The sequence below is a fragment of the Habropoda laboriosa genome, unplaced genomic scaffold (assembly GCF_001263275.1).
Source record: "Habropoda laboriosa isolate 0110345459 unplaced genomic scaffold, ASM126327v1 scaffold243, whole genome shotgun sequence".
Taxonomy (NCBI): Eukaryota; Metazoa; Arthropoda; class Insecta; order Hymenoptera; family Apidae; genus Habropoda; species Habropoda laboriosa.
Window position 1 is genome coordinate 1,571,160 of NW_017100433.1, and position 21,170 is coordinate 1,592,329.

The following is a 21,170-nucleotide window of genomic DNA, read 5'->3' on the forward strand; positions in this document are numbered from 1 at the left end:
TATATATAATAAAGATATCCTAACAATTTATCCTCCTATTGCAATTTAATAATATACTTTTCTTACAGAGCTTCATTGTATGTTTGAAAAATGTACCTTTTTATCGCATGTTAGCTTTAATTAATTCTAAGATCGAAAACTGTACCGAGTATGAAGTGAGCGTGAACGAGTGTCTTAACTTTAAGTAGTTCGTAAGATAAAATAAGTTAGCATAAGACAATAGAAAATATTCTATTCATCCGCCGATGGACGTCGTGGGACGCGTGCGTTTTAACTTTAAATAATTTATCAAATAAAGCAACTAATTCTAAGATAGAAAAATTGTACTGAATACCATGTGCGCGCTCTCTTACAGAGATACGCGACTCATTCGTAGCATAATTAATACAATACCATCTACATTTTCAACATCTTATTAAGGAAGAGTACGAAATTTTTAGAGTTTAAATATTGCATTGGGAATGAGAAAATGATTAGAGTTGCGATTTAAAGTGAAATACAAGACACTCTTTTTGATAAAAGTATCTATTTCCTTTGCTACGAATGAGAATCGCGTATCTCTGAAGATAGAGAGCTGCCAGTAGGGCATGTGTTTTTGTCGGGTCCCTTGCGTAGTCACCTCCTCGTGGTGGGACCTGGTAATTGGTATCCTTTTCCAAAGAAAATTCTCACTTTTGCAAAAGGATACCAAGCTAAGAACTACGCGTACCCGTGTACACTCTGATTCTCACACACAGTTGAAAGTTTGAACTTTAAGTAGTTCGTAAGATAAAGTAAGTTAATTCTAAGATAGAAAATTGAACACTATGTGCGCGTTTCTTAATAAAATACTTTGAAAAATTATTCAGATTCTATGGTAGATATGAAAGTTCCATTTAACATTAAATTTTAATATCGATCTGTCAATAGCAAATTAGCAATCAATTGCCTACGAAACACAAAGAAGAATTTCTTCAATTTTTCGACATAAAATTTCACAAGAAGTAGCAGTAAAGGAAGATTAAACAAGAAATGCAATTCTGTGACAAATTTTTCCCAAACAGTGTTTTTAATATGTTACACGACAAAAAGTTACATTACGTGGTAAGATACTGTATCTCATCTTATATATTTTTCTTTTCAAACATTTGTATCAGTCTTTTCTGCGATTTTTCAATTGCATTACGCATTATTGCAATAATTTCTATCGTTACATTTAATTCTAATTGAATCTCGTAAAGGAAACCAACTGGTGTAGTGTTACACGCTTTACTGACTGCGAGCGAGATAACATGGGCGCAGCAATGACGCAGACCTAGGCGTAGGATCATCTATACTGTCACTTGTAGAATCCAAACTTACTGACTCTTGTAGAGAATTTACTGTACTCGAAAAAATGAAGCTGATACTCTCGGTCACGTCTATCACAGAAACGAAACAAAACTTTCCCCAGCTATTTTATTCCTAATTCATCGACGTATCTCGCGTTTTCCCTCGCATACGTGAAAAGCGTAAATTGCGTACCCAAACAATTTCCCATCCCTGTCGCTGTCTGAACTTCACACCCTCTGAAGCTTGCTCAGCGAGGGGCACCGAAGCACCTGCTGAAAATCCCCTAGAATCCATCGTTCGGTCGGTGGTGTCACGCGATTAAAATACAACCGTGCAAATTTTCGCAACTTCCTAATATCGATCCAACAGTAACCTAACCTAAATCCAGCCATCTTTCTTTCCACGACGTTCACAGAAAAATACAAAGGGTCACGTCCTATAAATCACAGAGACTTTCGGCAGCCAGACCGACTGGTTCATATAGCCGTTTCCAAGCGTATGTACGCCCATGTCGTGGTTGTTCAGGTTCGCGTGATCTATAAATACGGTGCACAGGTAGCACGAAATCGCTGAAAAAAGGCCGCATTTCCAGGTTGTCCGCGTCCAACACTCCCCTCTCTCGAGATCATCGTACGTTGAAACAGAAAGAAAACCTAACCGTCGGTGGTTTTGCAGGTATTATCAACGAATTCTTGGAACCAAGCCGACGTTTCGTAACCTCGAAATCAAGGGTTTAGGCACACTTCCTGCAACATTTTTCATTAACCATTCTCTCGTGACTGTGAACAATACTGAATGGAAGGATCTAGTCATTGAAAAATCAGACTGGCCGTGAAATTAGCTCGAGAACCAACTGTTTCACCGCTACCGATCATATCCGAGATTTCGCCAGAGGAATTTCGTAACGCAGTTTACGGTTCCAGGGTATCTACGAAGGGTATTTTTACACGATTTCAATGTAAAACGTAGACAGAGAAGGATATCGAAGGGGAGAGGGCACATTTGGCACGAGAAACGGGAAAACAATGAGAGCAATACCGGCCTCGGCTTCTTCCATTATCATTTATTTCCCTTAACACCGATATATCGGACGTGCTCGATCAAATTGACCGCAACCCATTGATTCTTACCCCTTCCAGCTCTCTCCGTTACCTAGGTTAGGTATCGCGGTGGGGAACGTACAAGAAGATAATATCGAGAAAGCTCGTTCGTCAAAGTTTCTGCGGAGGAAGGTACAACGACCACGACAACAGACGACGAGGCTTCGCGTGAAGTGTGAGAACGAAGGAACGTAAGGTAGAATTGAAGAGATTGGGGGAAAAGGGGACGAGCTGCGAACAACAGATAAGAATCGACGTAGATAGGTTCGAAACCAGAATTACATATAAAATAGCTGGTATTTTTTCAAAAACGCTTATCCGTGATAAGAATGGAACAAAGACGACAAACTGCTCGGTTCTTAAGCACATCTTCGGACACGAACGCCCTTTTCATAGAGAAGAAAGAACAAAGGACGACAATCGACGATTCTTCTGTCTCTTTCTCTTCTTCTTCTTCTTAATGCGAATCAGCCTCTTTCTTCTTTTGGTAGACGATACGAGACGATTTAACAAACAACTAAGCTTTGGATCGCGTTTCGACGATTCTTCCGCTCTATTACACCGGTAAATATAACAGATTCATGTCCAAGATACGCGATCGAACCGCTCGTGTGGAACGAGAGAGATGTTTGCACACTTTTTTCATTATTGGATGGATGTTCGTTGTGCCGGCTACTGTACGAAGTAGGGAAATACATTTGGCGAAAAGTACATAAAAATTTTGGTATTTGCGTCTGGCAAGCACGTACTTACCGCAATGTATAGCTATCCTCCGCATCCGGCTGCAGAGGAGGGAAGGAGGTCGAGGATAAAACGGGGCAGGCTGAGGGAAAATCCGCGAAGAGTTTCCTTTATTATTTAAATCGCTATAAACAAGGCGCACGAGGATGCTCGAGATAAGAAAAGGTCCTTCCCAATTCTTTCGCCCGCGTATAAATTCCTACGAGGGAATAAAGCCTGCCGGCTTGGCCCTCTGCTCCAAACGAGAAAGCCTATTCCTTTGCACAAGTGTTTTCTCACAGGAACCGCGCGAGTGAGCTTCTGTCTCTGACGTTTTACGTTCAATGATTCTTTCGCTCGGAGATAGAATTGCTGGAGAATTATTTTACATTATCGAGAAAGATTGTTTCTATTAATTCTGTGGGCACTGTGCACAGTATGAAAGGCAAAACGAGAAATATTTAGTAAGGGAAATACGTCACTGAAATTACCATCATTTTTTTTTTAATTTTGCCATTATTATTTTAAGTAAATTTGTGATGCTGAAAATATTGGAATTTGAAATTTTGCAGTAAAATACTTTGAAACAAGAGTACATTATGCACAAGTAAGCACAAGTGATTTATTAGCGGAGTGGTCAAGCTGTCTGACTGCCAATCCAAGGGTCTCGAGATCGAATCTCGGTTGATGGAATATTGTAATATAATAGGATATTTTTCTGGTGGAATATTTATTCTAAAACTACACAAAAGACGAAGTTTAGTTCAATTACCTTTCTTCTTTAGTAATTGGCACCTGTGCAGTTGAAGTTTCAGATATTAAAAAAAATTCGAAACAATCGTTTAAAGTTTTTCGTAGTTCCGAAACGCGATAGTTTTCTTCTCGATAGCTTCAACTTCTACAAGCGTAGTTTCTTCGAAATTTCCCTCTTTGCACACTCGTGTTCTGAACGTAGAATTACTTCAATATTCTTTCATTTAAAACAATTCGAACTTTCTTTCTCAAATGTCGATTGTACACGATTCGAAAGTGTAACACTTAGCAATCGTACAAAAATCCATAGAAAAGCTTGCAAAATTTCAATAAAGAGGAAGATTTAGAAAGAATAAAAAGTGAAGTGTTATTAGAAAGGTTGAAAAAAAATAGAACAGAGAAGCACACTCCAGTTAAGAAGATTAAAGAAAAACTCAGGAAGCACAGATCCAAAAAATACCAAAGAAAATCAAATAAACCCGGACGAAAGGCGTAATCCCAAAAAGTGCTTTCAAAGTTAAAAGAAAAAATCCCAGAGGATATATAAAAAATATCGGCAAAGTTGTAAAAGGATCAAAAATACAGGTGAAATTTGGCATCGATAGAATTACCTCAGAAAACTATTAAGAACAACTGTCCAAACAACTATATAAAAGCACAGAACTCTCAATTTAAAGGTCCAGGTCTCGCTCCATAAAACATGCAACCGCATGCAGGTACAAATTGCCGCCGATGTTTACCAGAAACTAGACGTAACTGGCGAACACGCAAAACAAATCGAACTTCACGATTATAGACACACTCCTGGCACGCACTAAAAGCGTGTGTTTCCATAAGCGATATTTACTCGAAAATCGACTGTTCCTTCGCGAGTTAACGTTTATTCGTCAACAATTAAACACACTTCTCTGTTTGGTACTGAATTTAACTGAAACACGCTACGAGAATTTCAAACCGAAAGAAGCAATTGGTCTGTGAAATAGAAAAAGTATATAGTTGTGTATCGATAGCATCAGCAGTCGCCAGAGGACATCGAATTACAAGCGTTCGTACAACCAACCAGGCAATTCACGATACCAGAAATGGACGAGCTCTGTTCGATGTAATCACAAGGCACCAGTTAATTCGGTTAATTTAAGGAAGATTTATGGCAGCCGGGCTGCACGCGGGAAACGCAAGGTCGACGTCCGGTTCCATTGGTAACGAATCACCGATTCGCTAACGAATGTCTGCGATGCAGCCCAGTGGAGAAATTGGTTTGACGATAAATGCGAAAAAATACTCTTCCACCGTGAATTCGTTAAATAATTAAGACACAATAATTCCTAGCGATTCATTTTTTTTTTATAACTGCAATTATTATTTCACGATAAAAATATACTCTTTCACGGTGAATTCGTTGAATAATTAAACTGTAATAAATCTTTCTTATCAATCTATTTTTCTTTAATTATCTTAATCATTTATTTCTCCTTTTTCTGTCATGATTTCGTGTTCTACGATAAAAATGTGCGTTTAGAGATGTTTTATTTTTTAATTCTGAACCGTCCACTCAGTTTATCCGTCTTTCCTCTCGGAGCACCGTATATAGACACATATTTGGGTCGAGCAACGCGTGTTACAGGAGTGTCTGCGATCAAGCGGTTAGTATAATAACCGGCTGTCAAATTCTCTCTAAAGAGGCATGGTTAACACAACAGACCGTAAGTGGCTAATACCTCGATCGACTTTCCCCTCAGTATCCAATGTCCTCGCCGAATAGATTTATCCTAACCTAAAAATTCCCGTCAATTTCTCCCCCGATAACTAAATTCAACAATGCAAAAAATTCTTTTGGCACAAGCTCGCCTCTCTCTCTCATCGAAGCAATATCACATCCGATAAAAATTTCGAAAATAAATCGAACTGGGTCAAATAATTGGGGAAAAGTTGGCCAGAAGCAATTCCCTGGAACGACATGATTTCCAAGAGGAGGAGAAGAAGTAGAATTATTAACGGCAGTAACGAAACACGAGTGGACAACGTACGAATTTAAGATCGAACTAATAGCGAATTCGAGTCAACACTACACTACCGACCGGAGGTAATAAAAGAATTTTTTGGCACGAGGTGGTAACAACCAAGTCGCCGACGAACAGATTTAGTTGGCACGCGTGATTCCATGCAGACCCTGACCACACTGGAGCATGGAACGAGAAGAAAGGGCAGCCAGGCCAGCAAAGTTTCGCCATTCGTCTGGCTTCGCGGTATTTCCTTCGGCGAAAAAAAAAAAAAAGAGGAAAAAAGGAATGTTTTAAAATTGAATAGGTTTCCGAAGTTTGGTCTAACGAGGAGCATAAGGTTGATCCACGATTCCGCTCGTTAATTAATGTTCCCACTCGCGAATAAGCGTTCCCATCGAGTGAAAAAGCACCGAATGAAAACGGAGCCCCGCGGCACAAAGAGTCCAACTTCGAGTTCTCTGCGTTTCTCAACTTTCTCTGCGTTTCCCTACCTTTTTATACCACACCAATGTGCGGCCCACAGAAATCTGCGCTCCATATGGAATAATCACTTTGTATCGCGAATTCACGGTCCATTAATTCCTTTAACCCTCGTCAAAAAATCAATGAAATGAAAAGATAAATAATTAATTTTGTGAATTCTTTTATCAAACATAGAAAATAAAGAAAAACCTTTTTCTACAGATAGCCGAATGATACAATTTTTTACCAGAAAAGTGTGACACGAGGGACGGATGAGGGTTAATCCAAACACCTCACTTGGCAATTTTTGCTTTTTTACATAGAGACGTTTCTTTGTTCGTGAATTTTGCTGCAGATAGAGAATGCTTCGCAGCAGTGTCGTGAAATGTAGGAGAACGGTAAAAATGGAAGGAGATGGTGATGGAGTAAAATTGAATTACTACGAATAATCGACTGATTGACTCTCTCGTAATCGAGAAAAAATGATGAATAATATAGGCGGAGGTTAGAACGGAGGGAAGTAAAGGTCTTTGGTGGGAATCGATCAAGGAATCGAGCAATGTCACGAGCAAAATGTTCGTGATTAGAGAGAGGTAGAATTGTAGGGAGGGAAGGTAGCGTGGTCGGAATCGACGAGAGTGTGTACCACTACTGGCGAGGTATTATTTTCCGGTGACACGATGAATTCGAGGTAATCCACCGATTCCGAGATTCCGGGTGAAATATTTAAACGACGGCGTAATTTCCGCCAGGAGACAAAGATTAGTCGGGTAGATAGTACGGTTAGGAGCATAGGTGCAAGCTACAAAGACGAGTCGTATCGTCTGATGGTAACCCTCATTGACGCAATATGGCTGGGACTTCTAGTCGTCGACTTTAATCCACAAATATTACGATGGTGTACACGTGGAATTAGGTACAATGTATTTAGAGACGGAAATCGCCTGTTTCGCTGCACAGATATTCTGGTTGACGAGGAACAAAGAAGTCGTACGAAAGACAGATTGATCTTCAGTATCTCTATAAAAAGTTTTATTCTCGGATAGATGCACTTTTTAAGCTTACTTTTATCTATGCTGATATTATACTGATATGGAGGTATTTTTATTCTTTAAATTTCATTGTTCATGGCGACATTTGTTATATGTATCGTAGCTTCGTTAAAGTCCCGTTTATATTAAAATAAAGTGAATGAACCGGAGAAATTAAAATGAACCATGTATCGTAGCTTCGTTAAAGTCCCGGAAGAAATTGAAATAAACAATTTCACAAAGATTTCGAATTTTTCTTACTTTAGAAAGAAAATTTCTGATTTTCGAAAGTTTCACTGCCAAAGTGAAAGAATTTTTGGAAGTGACGTGGTGTAAAGTAATTACTCGGGCAATTTGTTTAATAAAAATATATTTATTTGAATCCGATAACGCTTAACCTAATTTTGAAGTGTAGGCGACGCGAGTCTACGACAGAAAGCCTCGTGCCTTTTTCGGGGCTCCTTTAAGTAGCCCCTTTTCCCTGGGTAAGTCCCAGGAAGTGGGGGCGCGGGCCTGCATTGCCGAGGCAATATTCTTGTCCTCGAGGACGAAGAAACTCGGAGATGTTTAGAAAAACATCTCTCGATTCTTCGCCTCGAAGACCAAGAGTCGCCAGGCCTAAGTGCGTGGCCCCCCGTGGGGCCTAACCCTTTGCACTCTACTAGCGCCAATATGGCGACATTCGTTGTATATGTACCATAGCTTCGTTAAAGTCCCGTTTATATTAAAATAAAGTGAATGAACCGGAGAAATTAAAATGAACAATTTCACAAAGATTTCGAATTTTTCTTATTTTAGAAAGAAAATTTCTAATTTTCGAAAGTTTCACTGCCAAAGTGAAAAATGAGAAAAATACTCGGAGTGCAAAGGGTTAAGCTTATTTTTTACGCTGCATTTATTACGAAATACGTATTCTAAAAGCTCTAACAAGTAAACCAGGATATTTTCATTCTACACTACACAAGTCTTGATAAAAAAAATAGCTAGATCAGCGTTATAAACTTTGTTAATAAAATATTATTCTACATTAAAAAGGTCTGCTTTAAGATAGACGCAACAATGATAACGTATCATACTGTGCCATCGGTTTTTCTCTTCATTTCCGAGATATTCACTTAAACATACATTCCGTGTATTTTTTGTTCCCCAGATGTATACACGATACCAACATCGGTGTGGAAATTTCATTGAATTCGTATAATACTTTCTGCACGAGGATAAAAAGTGTCTAAAACACATACGAGCTGCATTGTACAAGCTAAAAAAATCTCGCAATCTTCGTACGCGGTCTAGGTACACGTCATAAAGATAACTAACTTGACTTTAATTAAGATAAACGTCCCAAGTTCTCCGAGTAATTCGGAATTAAAGCTCTGAAAGTTTCACGAGAATGGGGGGGGGGGGGGAAGAAGGAGGAAGAAGGAAGCGGATATCGTTGGTCGGACGTCCATCTCTCGAGATAGCGGGATTAAAAACCAAATTCGATTCGACCTCGGACCACTTTTACAATGCAAAAATAGAAGACGATGTTCTGCTCGCGCGTTGACTTAACAAGCGGATGGAAAAATCTTTCTCTCTTTTATTTCTCCCGAAAAAAAAAAAAAAGGAAAGAAATACAGCACACTCGTTCGAGGTAGAATCTGTAGCACAGTCGTGACGAATCTTCCGCCCCATCTTCTCCCACCACTTGAACACCGGTGCGCGCAGGTGTGATGTCATTAAAAGAGAGGGCGATTCACGTTCTGAACTGTCGCGCATCAATACCGCATAATTAGTAACCGCGGCAACGCATAATTAACAGAAACGAAAGGCCTTTCGCCGCGTTTGTGTGTCACGAACTACCGTGGCTCTGGCGTAAATCAAAATCGCGTTTCGCTTCACAGAGAAATATTACCATTCCTGTCTCTCTCTCTGTTTTCTGTAAAGAGATCCTCCTGCGTAAACGTGACTCTACGAGAAATTGTGTAGAAATGATTACACTCGGTCTGTCTTAACGTTGAAGCATGAAAAATTGGAGTATCGAAAATTATGAGTGTACTATGGTTGGCATAAATTTTGGTATTATTAGAGAAGGTTTCTCTCTCTCTCTCTGTTTTCTGTAAAGAGATCCTCCTGCGTAAACGTGACTGCGCGAAAAATTGTGTAGAAATGATTACACTCGGTCTGTCTTACTATCAAAGCGTGAAGAAACGCAGAAAAAATTGGAGTGTCGAAAATTATGAGTGTACTATAGTTTGCATAAAGAAACGCAGGAAAAATTGGCAATATCGAAAATTACGAGTGTACTATGGTTTGCGTAAATTTTATTATTTAGGTATTATTAGAGAAAGTTTGTTTAGCTTTTTCGAACATTTTTGTATTTACGTATTTTTACCTGTATTTGAACAGAGATAATGAGAATGTGTTTGTAATTTTTCAGGAAACATTTTCGTACGTTAACTAGGAAATATTTCACTTGCTAATGCAGTGTTTTAACTACAGTCAATCGATTCGCTTTGCAGCTACTCGCATAAAGTTAATTCGGCGTGTAAGGTACAAGTAGCGTTTCAGCATGATTATTATCCTGTTAACTGGGTTCGCGTTTCAAACAGAAATTGATTCTCTTTGGTTTGTAATTAAAAATCAGGCGAAATTTGTAAGCAAATGCTGATTTTTCCAAATATGCAAATATTCTATATTAAATAGAGAAATAACAGCGCAATTATGTATGAATAATTCCTCGATAAATAGTCTTCTACGTATTGGTTAACTCGTCTCTCTCGGTAAATCAATTTTTAGAACGACGATTAACCCTTTCGCTACTTTTCAAATTTTCACTCACCAGCATTATTTTATTTCTAAAGCACAAAAATAAATATAATAAATTGCACATCTCTAAATACGAAAAAATACATTTCAGGCACCTTTCCATGAATTATATCCCCCAAAAAAATTGATCAAAATGATCGAGTGTCATTTCTATACTAATCAGAGTGTTCTAACAGCAACGTAATAGTCTGCGCTATTACTAATCTCGAAATACCAGAATTCCGTTCGATTTTCACCTAGAAAATGAAGCAACTCGACGTAGCCCCGGTTTCGATGCATCGAGCAACCATAACCACGGAAAGAATCCAACTTTCGAAGCAATTTATCCGCAGGTCGCGTCGATATCGCCAGATTTAAAGCGGCTTAATGCGTTCCTCCGGGTCGCAGCCGTTGCCGATAACATCTTTCTTTGCAATTTCGTGAAACCTCGTCGCGAATTCGAACAGCGTTCCCTCTCTGATTTATCGTCGAGCAATATCGGCTCGCGACAATTATGTATTTCGGCGACACCGGCGGCACGCGTAATAAACCGTCACTAAAATGGAATTGCGAGGCTGAAACGATAATCAAAGTATTTACACCGCGGATTTTCCATCGGTTTGCAAATCGTTTGTAAAATACGCGCGAACCTGGTACTTTCGTAAACAAAATTCGCCAGTCGATATCGAATTCCAATAAGGCGCATCCTTGTTGTTATAATTAATACACGGATCGAAATAACCCCACTCGAAGCTACAAAAGCGACGAAAAAACAAAGAAAACAGCTTGATCTAATCCTTCAATTAAGTCACTCGATCGCGATGAAAAAATTGTTAAAAACTGTTAGCCGAAGAGGGACTTTAAATATCGAACAATTGTTTCACGAAACAAATCTTCGTTTCTTCGAATCGGGGAGAGCGGGGTAATTCCGGCTACATAAGCAAGAAATGCTTGTGAGAAAATCCGTCCGGAAGACTTGAAGCCAGGCCCAGCGCGCTCGGTGGGGGTGACTCCGCCCCTTTGGGTCTTTCCCTGGGCCTGTTCGCGTAGGGATGGAGAGGGATCGGCAGGACGACGCGTCCTCACTCTTCACGAGACCCTCGAAGCATACTTTTGCGAACGACGCTCGGATTACGCGGGTATAGACTTTGAATAACATATACTATTGTAAAAACGTAGACACGTTCAATTAATTTCACGCCCAGCAGAGTACTTTCTGACACGCTATAAAATTCGAACAAGTTACATATTGTAGTATCGTAATTTTAAGCAAGCGTAGTTTTAAGAAAATGTGGCCAGCATAAGAGAGAAAGCGGGCGACGAGCGACGAGAAAACCCCCGGCGACGAGAGGCCCACGAAGGGCCTGGCTATAAAGTACGGCGTGCGAGGGATGGAAGGACAGTGTGTTTGAAAAAGTCGAGAGGCGTGAATAGACGAAGTGTGTGGCATAGTCAAATGTATTATAATTATTCGTATGTTTTGTTAATAAACATCTATCTATATTTCTAATTCCACAATATTTGTTAATTTGTTGATGTTAATTGATAGCTCGAAGTGTCTAGTTTGTATTAGTATGGCCCAGAAGGCATAAATTTACATTGTAATAAAATTGGAGAGATAGGAGAAGGAATGGAGAAAGTCGGTTGGAGTATTAAAACACGTTTATCCTAACAGAACTATGGAAAGTTTGTGAAATTACCACTTCCCTGGTATTAACCCCTGCCGTATGACAACTCGTCAGACTCGCGCCACAGATTTTGGTCAAGATCTGATAAAAACAGTTACGTCGATGAGAAAAATTCATTTTAATTCGAATTTTTGTATTAATTTACAAAACTGAAGATTGTCAAATTTAATTAATCCACGATACATTAGCTTCTCTTACTTAATATACTACTAAAACACTAAGTAACCGAGGCTTAGACGCGTAGTCATGAAAAGAAATCATACGTCAAGGGGTTAATTTAGGTGGAATCACCGGGAGAAGCAATTACTCGACACTCGTTAAAAGAATCCATCGTGGAGTAGATATTCTTTCCTCGGTATAATTTCGAGTTGGAAAATGAAGTTTAATTAAGAATCTCGCGTAGAAGCCGGTCGATCGAAGGAGCTGCAATTTCGAGCCGGTGCGAATTCACCGGTTGAATTGGCCACAGTTCCCGAGGCTGGTTAACGATTCGTCTGATGGGACAGAGAAGGAAAATCGTACGGAAACGAGAAAGAGTCACGGATCGCGAAGGCAGAAACGTAGTCGCGATTGGGTGCCGGTAATTCGACGTGGAACTTCCGAAACGATGCTCGTCTCTTCCAACGAAACGATATTACCCACCGTTTTTCCTTTCTTTGCTAGATTATCCTAATCGCGTGGCTCTAATTAAAATCAGAAAAAATTACTCGACCGCTTCCTTCAGACTGCGGAGTCTCCGCGATTTTTCCGCGAGAAATACGAGTATTTTCGTGAAAATCGATTTATCCGGTTAAATGGAAATGAAGGTACAAGAGTAAGTTAGAGAGTAAACGAAATTTTCATCGTTTCGAGAAGTTGGAACAATGTTCGGAACTTTTTCCAAATTATATAAACAGGCCAAGTTTCTAGGGCAAAGAGTGGAAAAAGTACGCGCGGATGTTGGTCGCCAAACGCGCCACGGATATCAGAAATTAGACGCCTCGGCTGAGAGTCGAATTTGCATAGGAAACTCGGCTACCGTGGAAAATTCAGAAAAAAGAAGGAAATTAGGTGTCCTTTAGTGTCGCGTCTCTAATGAGTTCGCGCGAAGGATTGGTGTAAGGCGAGTGCTAAATGAAAACGACCGATGTACCGTTCAAGCTAAAGTCGAGCTATTATGTTGTTCGAAAAATTCTGTAGGATTTCTGAGAGTTCGTCATCTTCGCGGCTCTGAGAAAAGAGTAGAAAAAAATTAAGCTCAGACCACGGTTTCCCGTGGTTAAATAAACACTCCTTGAAAATAGAAATTACACAATGGCTGACGAAAGAAAAAGTTAGGTTATGTTGGGTTATAATCCTTTTTTAAATTCATAAAGAAAAATTGAACGTAGAACACGGTTTTTCATAGTTCAATAAATAATCGTAGATAAAACACTTGGTCAAAATAGAAATTAAACAACAGCTGACGAAAAAAAAAAGTTAGGTTAGGTTCTTCGTACCTGAAGCGAAAATCCAACAGAACTGTCTGAACCTAACCTAATATTTTAACGACGACACTCTTAAAAGCAACAATGATCGCGATGCTGCTATAATCCCTTTGAATCCTTCGTTCCTTTAAGAACTCCAATCTGTTATTCCCCGTCTCCGCCGTTCCAGAAGCACAAAGAATGGTCACTTTTCTATACGAGAAAGATCCTCACAGTCGAATAATAAAGGTACTCTCTCTCTCGAAAAAGTTTCAATCGAACTGGAAAATGTGAGCGAAAAATCTTTGACGAAGTTCGAATCCGTTGGTAAAAAGCAATCCTCCGTGAATACAATCGTCGCGAACGATTGAACCACATGGTACCACACACACGCGCGCACACGCTCGTGAGGACGCATTCTGAATGAGAGGCTTGAAATTCAAAGGACAAGTATTTATCAGAAAACAAGTGGGTCTCGCTGAGAAGGAGGAAAAGGGAATCTGAATGGACGAGGGAAAAGCATTGTCAATGGAGCGAAGGAGCGATGCCCGTGTTCCCCTCACGCCCACGTATCGCTTTGCTTCTTGTTTGTTCTGGGTAGCAAACATACACCCTTCGAGGACGCGGAGAAAAGCGTGGAAGAGGGGAGAGAACCGAGGGTTTTTAATCGCGGCAACATTTGCTCCGTCACGCGGTCTGCCTCGCTGCATTTGTATGCAGCAACGGAACAGCGGTAAAGGTGGTTGCAAATGAGAGAGAGAGAGAAATAGGTAGGACAGTAGCGAGGAGCATTGTTGGAACGGTGCCGTGAAAAACACACCGCTAACTCGTCGACGATCGCGCGCGCGGTACCGTTGAAAATGAGGCGAAAGGGGAAACAAAAGGGGCCGATGCTTGTGTGGAATTTTTCAGGATTCGACAATGTACACCTGTGTACCCAGATAAGAAGCTAAAGAAGAGAGAAAAAGGGAGGATTTGTGGCGGTGAGAGGTGGTAGCAGGATTCCATAGAGTTGGCGGAAAGCATCGAAAGATCCTGAAGGTGGTTTTTCACCCAGGGGGGGGAAATAAAGCGAGAGCCATTGTACACGGTTATCAGGTTGGTTCGAGAGATGCTTCCGATATCGAGGATGTCTTTCTGCCGCGGCGCGATTCACCTTTAATCCGTGGCCACTGTGAGGAAATATTTCCGTGCAATCGACGAGAGGCTACTTCCGATACGGTACATAGAACTCTCTTCGTCAACGCAAAAAACAATGCTTTCACCCTCGAGTGCTCTTTTTATGCGCTCGCTCGACGGTTTTATTACGTGACTGCTGGACCTCTTTGACCAGATTACGAGCAACCATCGACCAGACTAGCGATCGATATCGCCCGTACTGGTTAAAAGTGGAGTGAGATTTTTACCAGAGGTTGTCACCAGAGAGACAGATTTCCTGGCAAAGTGGAAACGTAAGATGTTCCTCCACGGTTTTCTATGCTTTTCTCGAAATAGAGCATTCCCCGCGATATAGCGTATCGACGAGACATTTCGTACATACGCGTATGTACGTTGTGTGTATATGTATGGTACATAAGCTGGTTGGAAAAGCCTGATCTCGTTGCGGATGCTGTAATTGCACTGTAATTTATCGCGTTACCGCGTCAGACTGCGGCTGTGCCACCGGGAAAGAAGAATGAAAAAGACCAGAGCCGGTAGAAAAATACGGGTTGAGTATAAAACGCCCGGCTAGGACAAAACGTATCCGCATTGTGATAAAGCTCGAAGCGGAATATCGCCGCGTTAATTCGTTGCTTCCCGTTTCACCCTCGATTAACCCCATCCCTTAACGGGTAAGACTAGGTCTTCATTGACGTATTCTCCTAACCGTGAAAGCTATCGCTGCCATTTTTCCACGTAACGCCGAATGCAAATTACCCTTAGCCGTAATTTAGCGGAACGTGTAATCGAGTCACGTAACAACCGTGTAACTTTCGCAAAAAAAAAAATAGGGGGAGGAAAGAACAGAAACCTGCAGAGTAGCTACGTCGATTAATCTCGAGTATAAATTATCCACGCTTCCGTTATAAATCATCAGCGCGTCTACTCGCGCTACTTTTTTCGCAAACCTAGAAAAAAACCACCTCGTATTCAGCGTGTTCGAGTGTGTAAACCACCTCGAGGCTCGAAAGCCCTCGATATTTAATTCGACTCCGCTATATATTTCAAAAACAGAACTTTCCTCTCTAGAAAGTTGTGTACGAAAGGAAAGTAAATAAAAAAATAGAAAGAAATCGGAGAGAAAGATAACTTAAAAAAGAAGCGATAAAGTAAGTAGTATGACTCACTGATTGAGCGTCCGGTCGTTGCTGCCAGTAGTCGCAGAGCCCTGAACACCAGAAGCGGCGGCAGCGGCAGAGCCTGAATCGTGATGCCTTCTCTCCTTGTGGACAATGCCCATTAATTTCATCCATGGATTGTTGGCCGCATGGGCGCCCATGCCGCCGCTTTGCCACATTGCGCTCGCCAGTCTCGCTCCTTGTTAAGGAGCCCTTCCTGGGCTCCGACAGATCTTCTATTCCCTTCGAAACCACTCCTCTATTCTGCGTCACCACTTTTTCCCTGCAGCACCACTGATCCTCCCCACTTCTCTCAATGACGCACCTCGAACCTAACCGATCCTCCTCCTCGCTGAAACCTGCTACTACTTCCTCTTCCTCCTCCTCGCACCTTCTTCCACCACTGGCAACAACCTCTTCAATGTCCGCGTGCTCCAAGCCGCCGACAATGTCCGTGTCGACGTGCTGGCCGTGTTTCTGTTCCGCGACCCTGATCCGCGGCCTCCTTGAATTAGAGCCAAATAGTACCGCCGCTGGTGTACCAATGTCCTCGACGTGAACGAGCTTGCGAGGAAGCCGAGCGACCGAGTATCGCGACGTGGTATAGTAATTTGTTAGAAGTGCTAGCAGCCTCGAGACTGAGAGATCATCGTCGAGAGGAACGCGAGAGAAACGCGGCCGCTGGCGCGGTTGCGAGTGCGGCCTGGTGAGGACACGATTCTCTAAGGCAGGGCTGCCTGGCCCTGGGTAGGTGCGAGGTGCCTTGATCGGCCCCGTAGGCTCCCTAGCCCGGTTCTCGAGCACCTCCACCATCTAAATCCTTAGTATCTCTTCACAAGGCTTTTTCGGCCCCGCAACACCACCCCCTTTTCTCTTTTCTTCTTTTTTTCTCTCACTTTCAACTTCCGATATCTTCTTTACTTCAGCTTGTTCTTCGAACCGTTGCTGCCTCTCTATTCGACACTTCTGCTCCTACTTTTGTCTTCTCGTTTCACCGAACACACTCGCGAATACGCTTTCAGCTACTTTTCTTCGTTTCTTCCACTTGCTACTACCTCTTAGCTTTACCTCGTCCCTCCCTCTTCCCTTGCTCCCCTCCTCCAGCGGTAATTCGACGGTTCCTCCTCGTGACTCCGTGTCGCCTCAGGTTCCTCTTCTCGTCCCCTTCGCGTGCTCTTTCCTACGAACATACAAAGGTACACGCTCGTTTCAGTCCCTTTCTTCCGTTTCTCTGTAGACAAACTGCCACGGGACGAGAACGGAGAGTTTCTCGAGTTCGACGTTTTAGGTTTGTTTTCAGTTCCAAACGAAACACACCGCTTTTGCAACTTCGTTTCGAACGTACCTCGACCGAACGCTTAGGTTCGCGATTAAATTGCAGCGTTTGGGTCGTTCGGGGGAGGATCGAACGTCGGGCAAATTGTTTTCGTTCAGAAAACTTAGAAACTGCGCGAAGGTGGAGATACGGAGCGAAATTGGTGTGACAACGTGTGCTTCGATAAAATGTTGATCAAGTGGGAGAGGATGCGGAGTGACGTTGATTCGATACGGAAGCAAGTGTAACGAGGCCTAGAACGATAGATGCACTCTGGAAGCTGGTGACAAGGGTGACTACGCTTATTTATGTAGGGCCGCTCGTTACGAAGCAGAGCACTCGAGGATACAAAGAAGCTATTGGCCTCTGCTAAACAGCGTTCTGGAAATTTTCTCGCCGAACGAGGACTCCCTTTGTGTTCGAGATCCTCTCGAAAAGCTACGAGTAGTGTAACCGACGCTAGCCACTTTCACGCGATGAAAATCGTAGATACAATGGAGATGTTCCAAACGAATCTTCCGGATGCTAATTAAATACAAACGTTTCTCGCGATGGTTCTTTGAAAATGACCATAATTGAAGGTTTTCGTGATTTCAAACATGTTTTTTGGCAAGTTAATTCTTTCGTAATCGGTACTTTTGACGCGAGGAACTTATTGTTAGCTGGATGCTGCACGCAATTTTTAAAAATGTAGCTGTTACTAAAATACGAGTGAAAGTAAAAAATATTGTATGCAACCACTTGTTTAAAAATGAAAAACCGATTTTGACGTTGCGAATGCAAATTGGAAAAGTGAAAATCTGTAAATCTGATAATATTAAAATTCAAAAAGCTTTTTATACTCGTTAAATGTATTTACTGTGAACAAAGAGACTGTTAAAAATACAAACGTGATTCTGTTTTTACTTCTTTCGAGAGATTTAAGGCTTCGCAGCTAATTTTTTTAGCGACACTAAACGCACAAGAGAGAATCTATTCTTAAATTTTCTTCACTATTGAGGATAGTAAAAGAAAGCTGGAAACACATGTAGGAAGAAGGTTTTGCAACGCGTGTGTTTCGAGGGATTCACAGATACCGCAAACAGCAGCTATTGATCCCCTTTAAAAATATCTGCAAATCCGTGAAATAATAGCTGAGGTTTCGTCTAAAGATAAGTGGAACTGTTCGGTTATTTCGTTCGTCCTTGTTATCCTAGCCGCGCCGGGACGCAAACATCACGCGACCGTGGCACAAATTACTCGAAACTTTCCCGGAAGAAGAAGAAGAAGAGTTTGCCTTCTCTATTCCCTCCGTGGAATTGCTCCATAATCCTAAACGGAAGAGCACCGTTAACGCGACTGTAACGTCGTCGTCGTCGTGCTTCCTGATATTTTATATCGACGCACGTTCAATGATACGGACCTTTAACGTCCGTGTAACTATCTCGGAACACAAATGGTACAATTAACCCTGTAACTCCTTCGACGATCATTTCGTGTGTATGCATTATGATCAGAGTTAACACACAGTGGAAATAACAGACATACACTATCGGCCAAAAGCTTGGAATCACTGAGCATTGCCATTTACGCAAAAATTTCCAGAAAAAAGTCAGCGACTTTGAGAATTTTTTATCACTCGAATCAATTGATAAAAGTAGAATTGAGATAAACTTCAAATCTATAAAGAACTAGCAGCAGATTTAATATTGATGAAAAGTGTGAGGTGATTCCAAACTTTCGGCCGGTAGTGTTTTTTGTGTGGATATCAATGTACTCTTTTGTTCGTAAGTATTAACCCTTTGCGGTCGAAATAGTCCAGTTATGTAGTTTCCCTTTATTTCAATATTTCAGAGTAATGTTGCTTGCAAAATACTAAGTTTCGGTGTAATATTAATGCGTAAAAAAATGGTTTATTATTTATAATTATTTACAATCAAAACATAGAACCGGAAAGGGTTAAGACACTTGCTGAATGTGAAGCAAAGTTAACACTAGAACAACCAGAGTTGAATGTGGCAAATTTCGTCTCTTCTGGTGTATTTAGATAAGACTGCATAAAGAACTTGAGAGTTAGAATCGTTAATGGAAAATAAAGTGGTATATCTAATTATTTCTTTGTTTCAACAAAACGATCTGTAAGTATACTTGAACAAAGGCGTCTTAATAATTTCTGTAATTTAAACTGAGAAATCTGAAATCCATCATTTTCACGGGTTTGGGAGTTCTAGTGTTAAACGGTGATTAGAAAATTATAATAATGTTTATTCAGCTTCACAGTTAAAAATTGGACGATTACAAAGTTATTAAGATCCCGAAAAAAAAGTATTCAGTTTGAAATCTCGTAGTGTAATGAATACAAATATTTTTACCGATATATATAAAATAACGATAACTTTGATAAGTTTAATGACACTAACTTTGAGGAAGGAATATAAATGTAAGAACATAATAGGTGTCCCGATACTCATGAACCGTAGCGTATATGATTGATATTTCCACTTGCGGCTGTACCGTGTTAAACACCGAAATGACTGATCACAGTCACAAAGTAGTTGCACGAACTTATTTCCCACTTTTCAGTGGTAACTTCAGCCTTCGAGACACTGTTCTAACAGTGAAAAATTCATGCTACTGCTTACTGCACTTTCAGTGATGAAGCAGAAAGAGTTAACAGTGACAAAATATGGTCCAATATTGGACGAACATTCTTATGCATTATAGAAAGAAAAATTCGTCCAATTTTTCGACCATATTTTGTCATTTATCTTAACTCCTTCGTTCTTAGAAAGAATAATATTGAGAAACTGACAATAATTTCAATTTCCTGTAGCCTAACCAAACGCAGAAAATTATTAAAGGGCTGAATCGGCTCAATTAAATGACAAAATACGGTTGAAAAATTTTTATGAACATACTTTCTCATCTATTACAGGGAAGCTGACAATAACAGCTCAGCTGTTCGAAAGAATTTCCAGCAGCCTAACCAAACGCAGGGAGTTATTAAAGGGTTGAATCGGCTCGGTTAAATGCAACAGCGTGAACGCACGCGCGACACGAATCAGGTGGCAATTGTACCGCGACGCGAAACGCTAACCGAATTTCAGCCAGAATGAATTCGTTTCTCCATGGAATTAATGTCACTTCTCGCAGTCGTAACTCAGGCCAGCTAGCGAGGAGTACGCGGAGAGCGGAGCGAATTTACGAGCCACCGGCCGCTCCTATTATCGAGGAGAGAGAGAAAAAATGATCTAATCACGCGAGACCGTTGCTCGTTACGCAGAGATTTCTCGCCGTGTGAAAAACGCGAAGAAATCTGTCGAGAGAAAAGGAGGGAGAGGTATATCGGTCTGTCGGATAGAAACGTTGGCTGGTGCACGCTCGAGTCGCGTTAGAACCGACAGGACTCTTGATTCACGACGAATTCGAATTCCATCGACGTTCGTATTGATCGAAGAAGAAAAGACAAAGCGTGGTTTAAGGGAATCCTGAGGAAATTCTCTCTCACACACGCGTACATGTCTATCTGTGTGTTCTAATGCCGGGAGAGAAGTTACTACCGCGATCGATGGGATTGCGGTTCGAAAGAGAACGTCTCGATGATTAGATGTACGCGTGTTCGAGTAAGTTCAAGCTTGGCTCCGGGAGTAAAATGATTTCGCACGGGGGCCAAGCTCACGCGAACTCCTCCAAGGAACTACCGTGTACCTGTCAGATGCTGAGTTTCTACCCCTCCTTCTCCAACAATTCGAAAGACGATACATTTTTCTTTAGAGCAACCTGAAACTTTTGCGGCGACCGCACGCTATTCGTAGATCGCGAACGTTTCTATTAAAGAAACGAGCAGCGACAACTTGGAGGAATTGAAAACTGTTGTTACGTCCTCTGTGAGGATAATTGCGAGTTGGTAATAATAGCGATGAATGGGAACTCTTAGGATATCTTCAGTTATTCACGAGTATTGTAATAACTCTTGCAGAAGGATTACGCTTCAATTTGAATGAAAGACAATGGTTTTTCGTGCGTTTAGCGTTTGATAGGATTCGTTTCCGCGAATGTGAAAGAAGAGTATACCTAAGCCAGAGAGACAGAAGTTCGAAAGATGAGAATTTGGAACAGAGTGTTCGAGATTACGTGAACGAAGGATGTACAAGCTTCCAAGGATTCGGGTGGACGCGACTGAATGTCTTGTAAGAACGTCTGCAACGTCTGCATAGAGTGGAATAAATAGAAAAATAGAGAGAGAGAGAGAGAGAGA

General features: G+C 41.2%; 1 protein-coding gene across 1 annotated transcript in view; it reads right to left on the bottom strand.

Moving 5' to 3' along the window:
- Positions 1–15,830, bottom strand: part of LOC108575894 (potassium voltage-gated channel protein Shaker) — a 212,278-nt gene extending 196,448 nt beyond the window's left edge. Inside the window, exon 1 of the mRNA XM_017938826.1 lies at positions 15,628–15,830. Coding sequence (XP_017794315.1) covers positions 15,628–15,797 — 170 coding nt within the window. The 5' untranslated portion in view covers positions 15,798–15,830. The remainder of the gene's footprint in view (positions 1–15,627) is intronic.
- Positions 15,831–21,170: the final 5,340 nt, after the last annotated feature.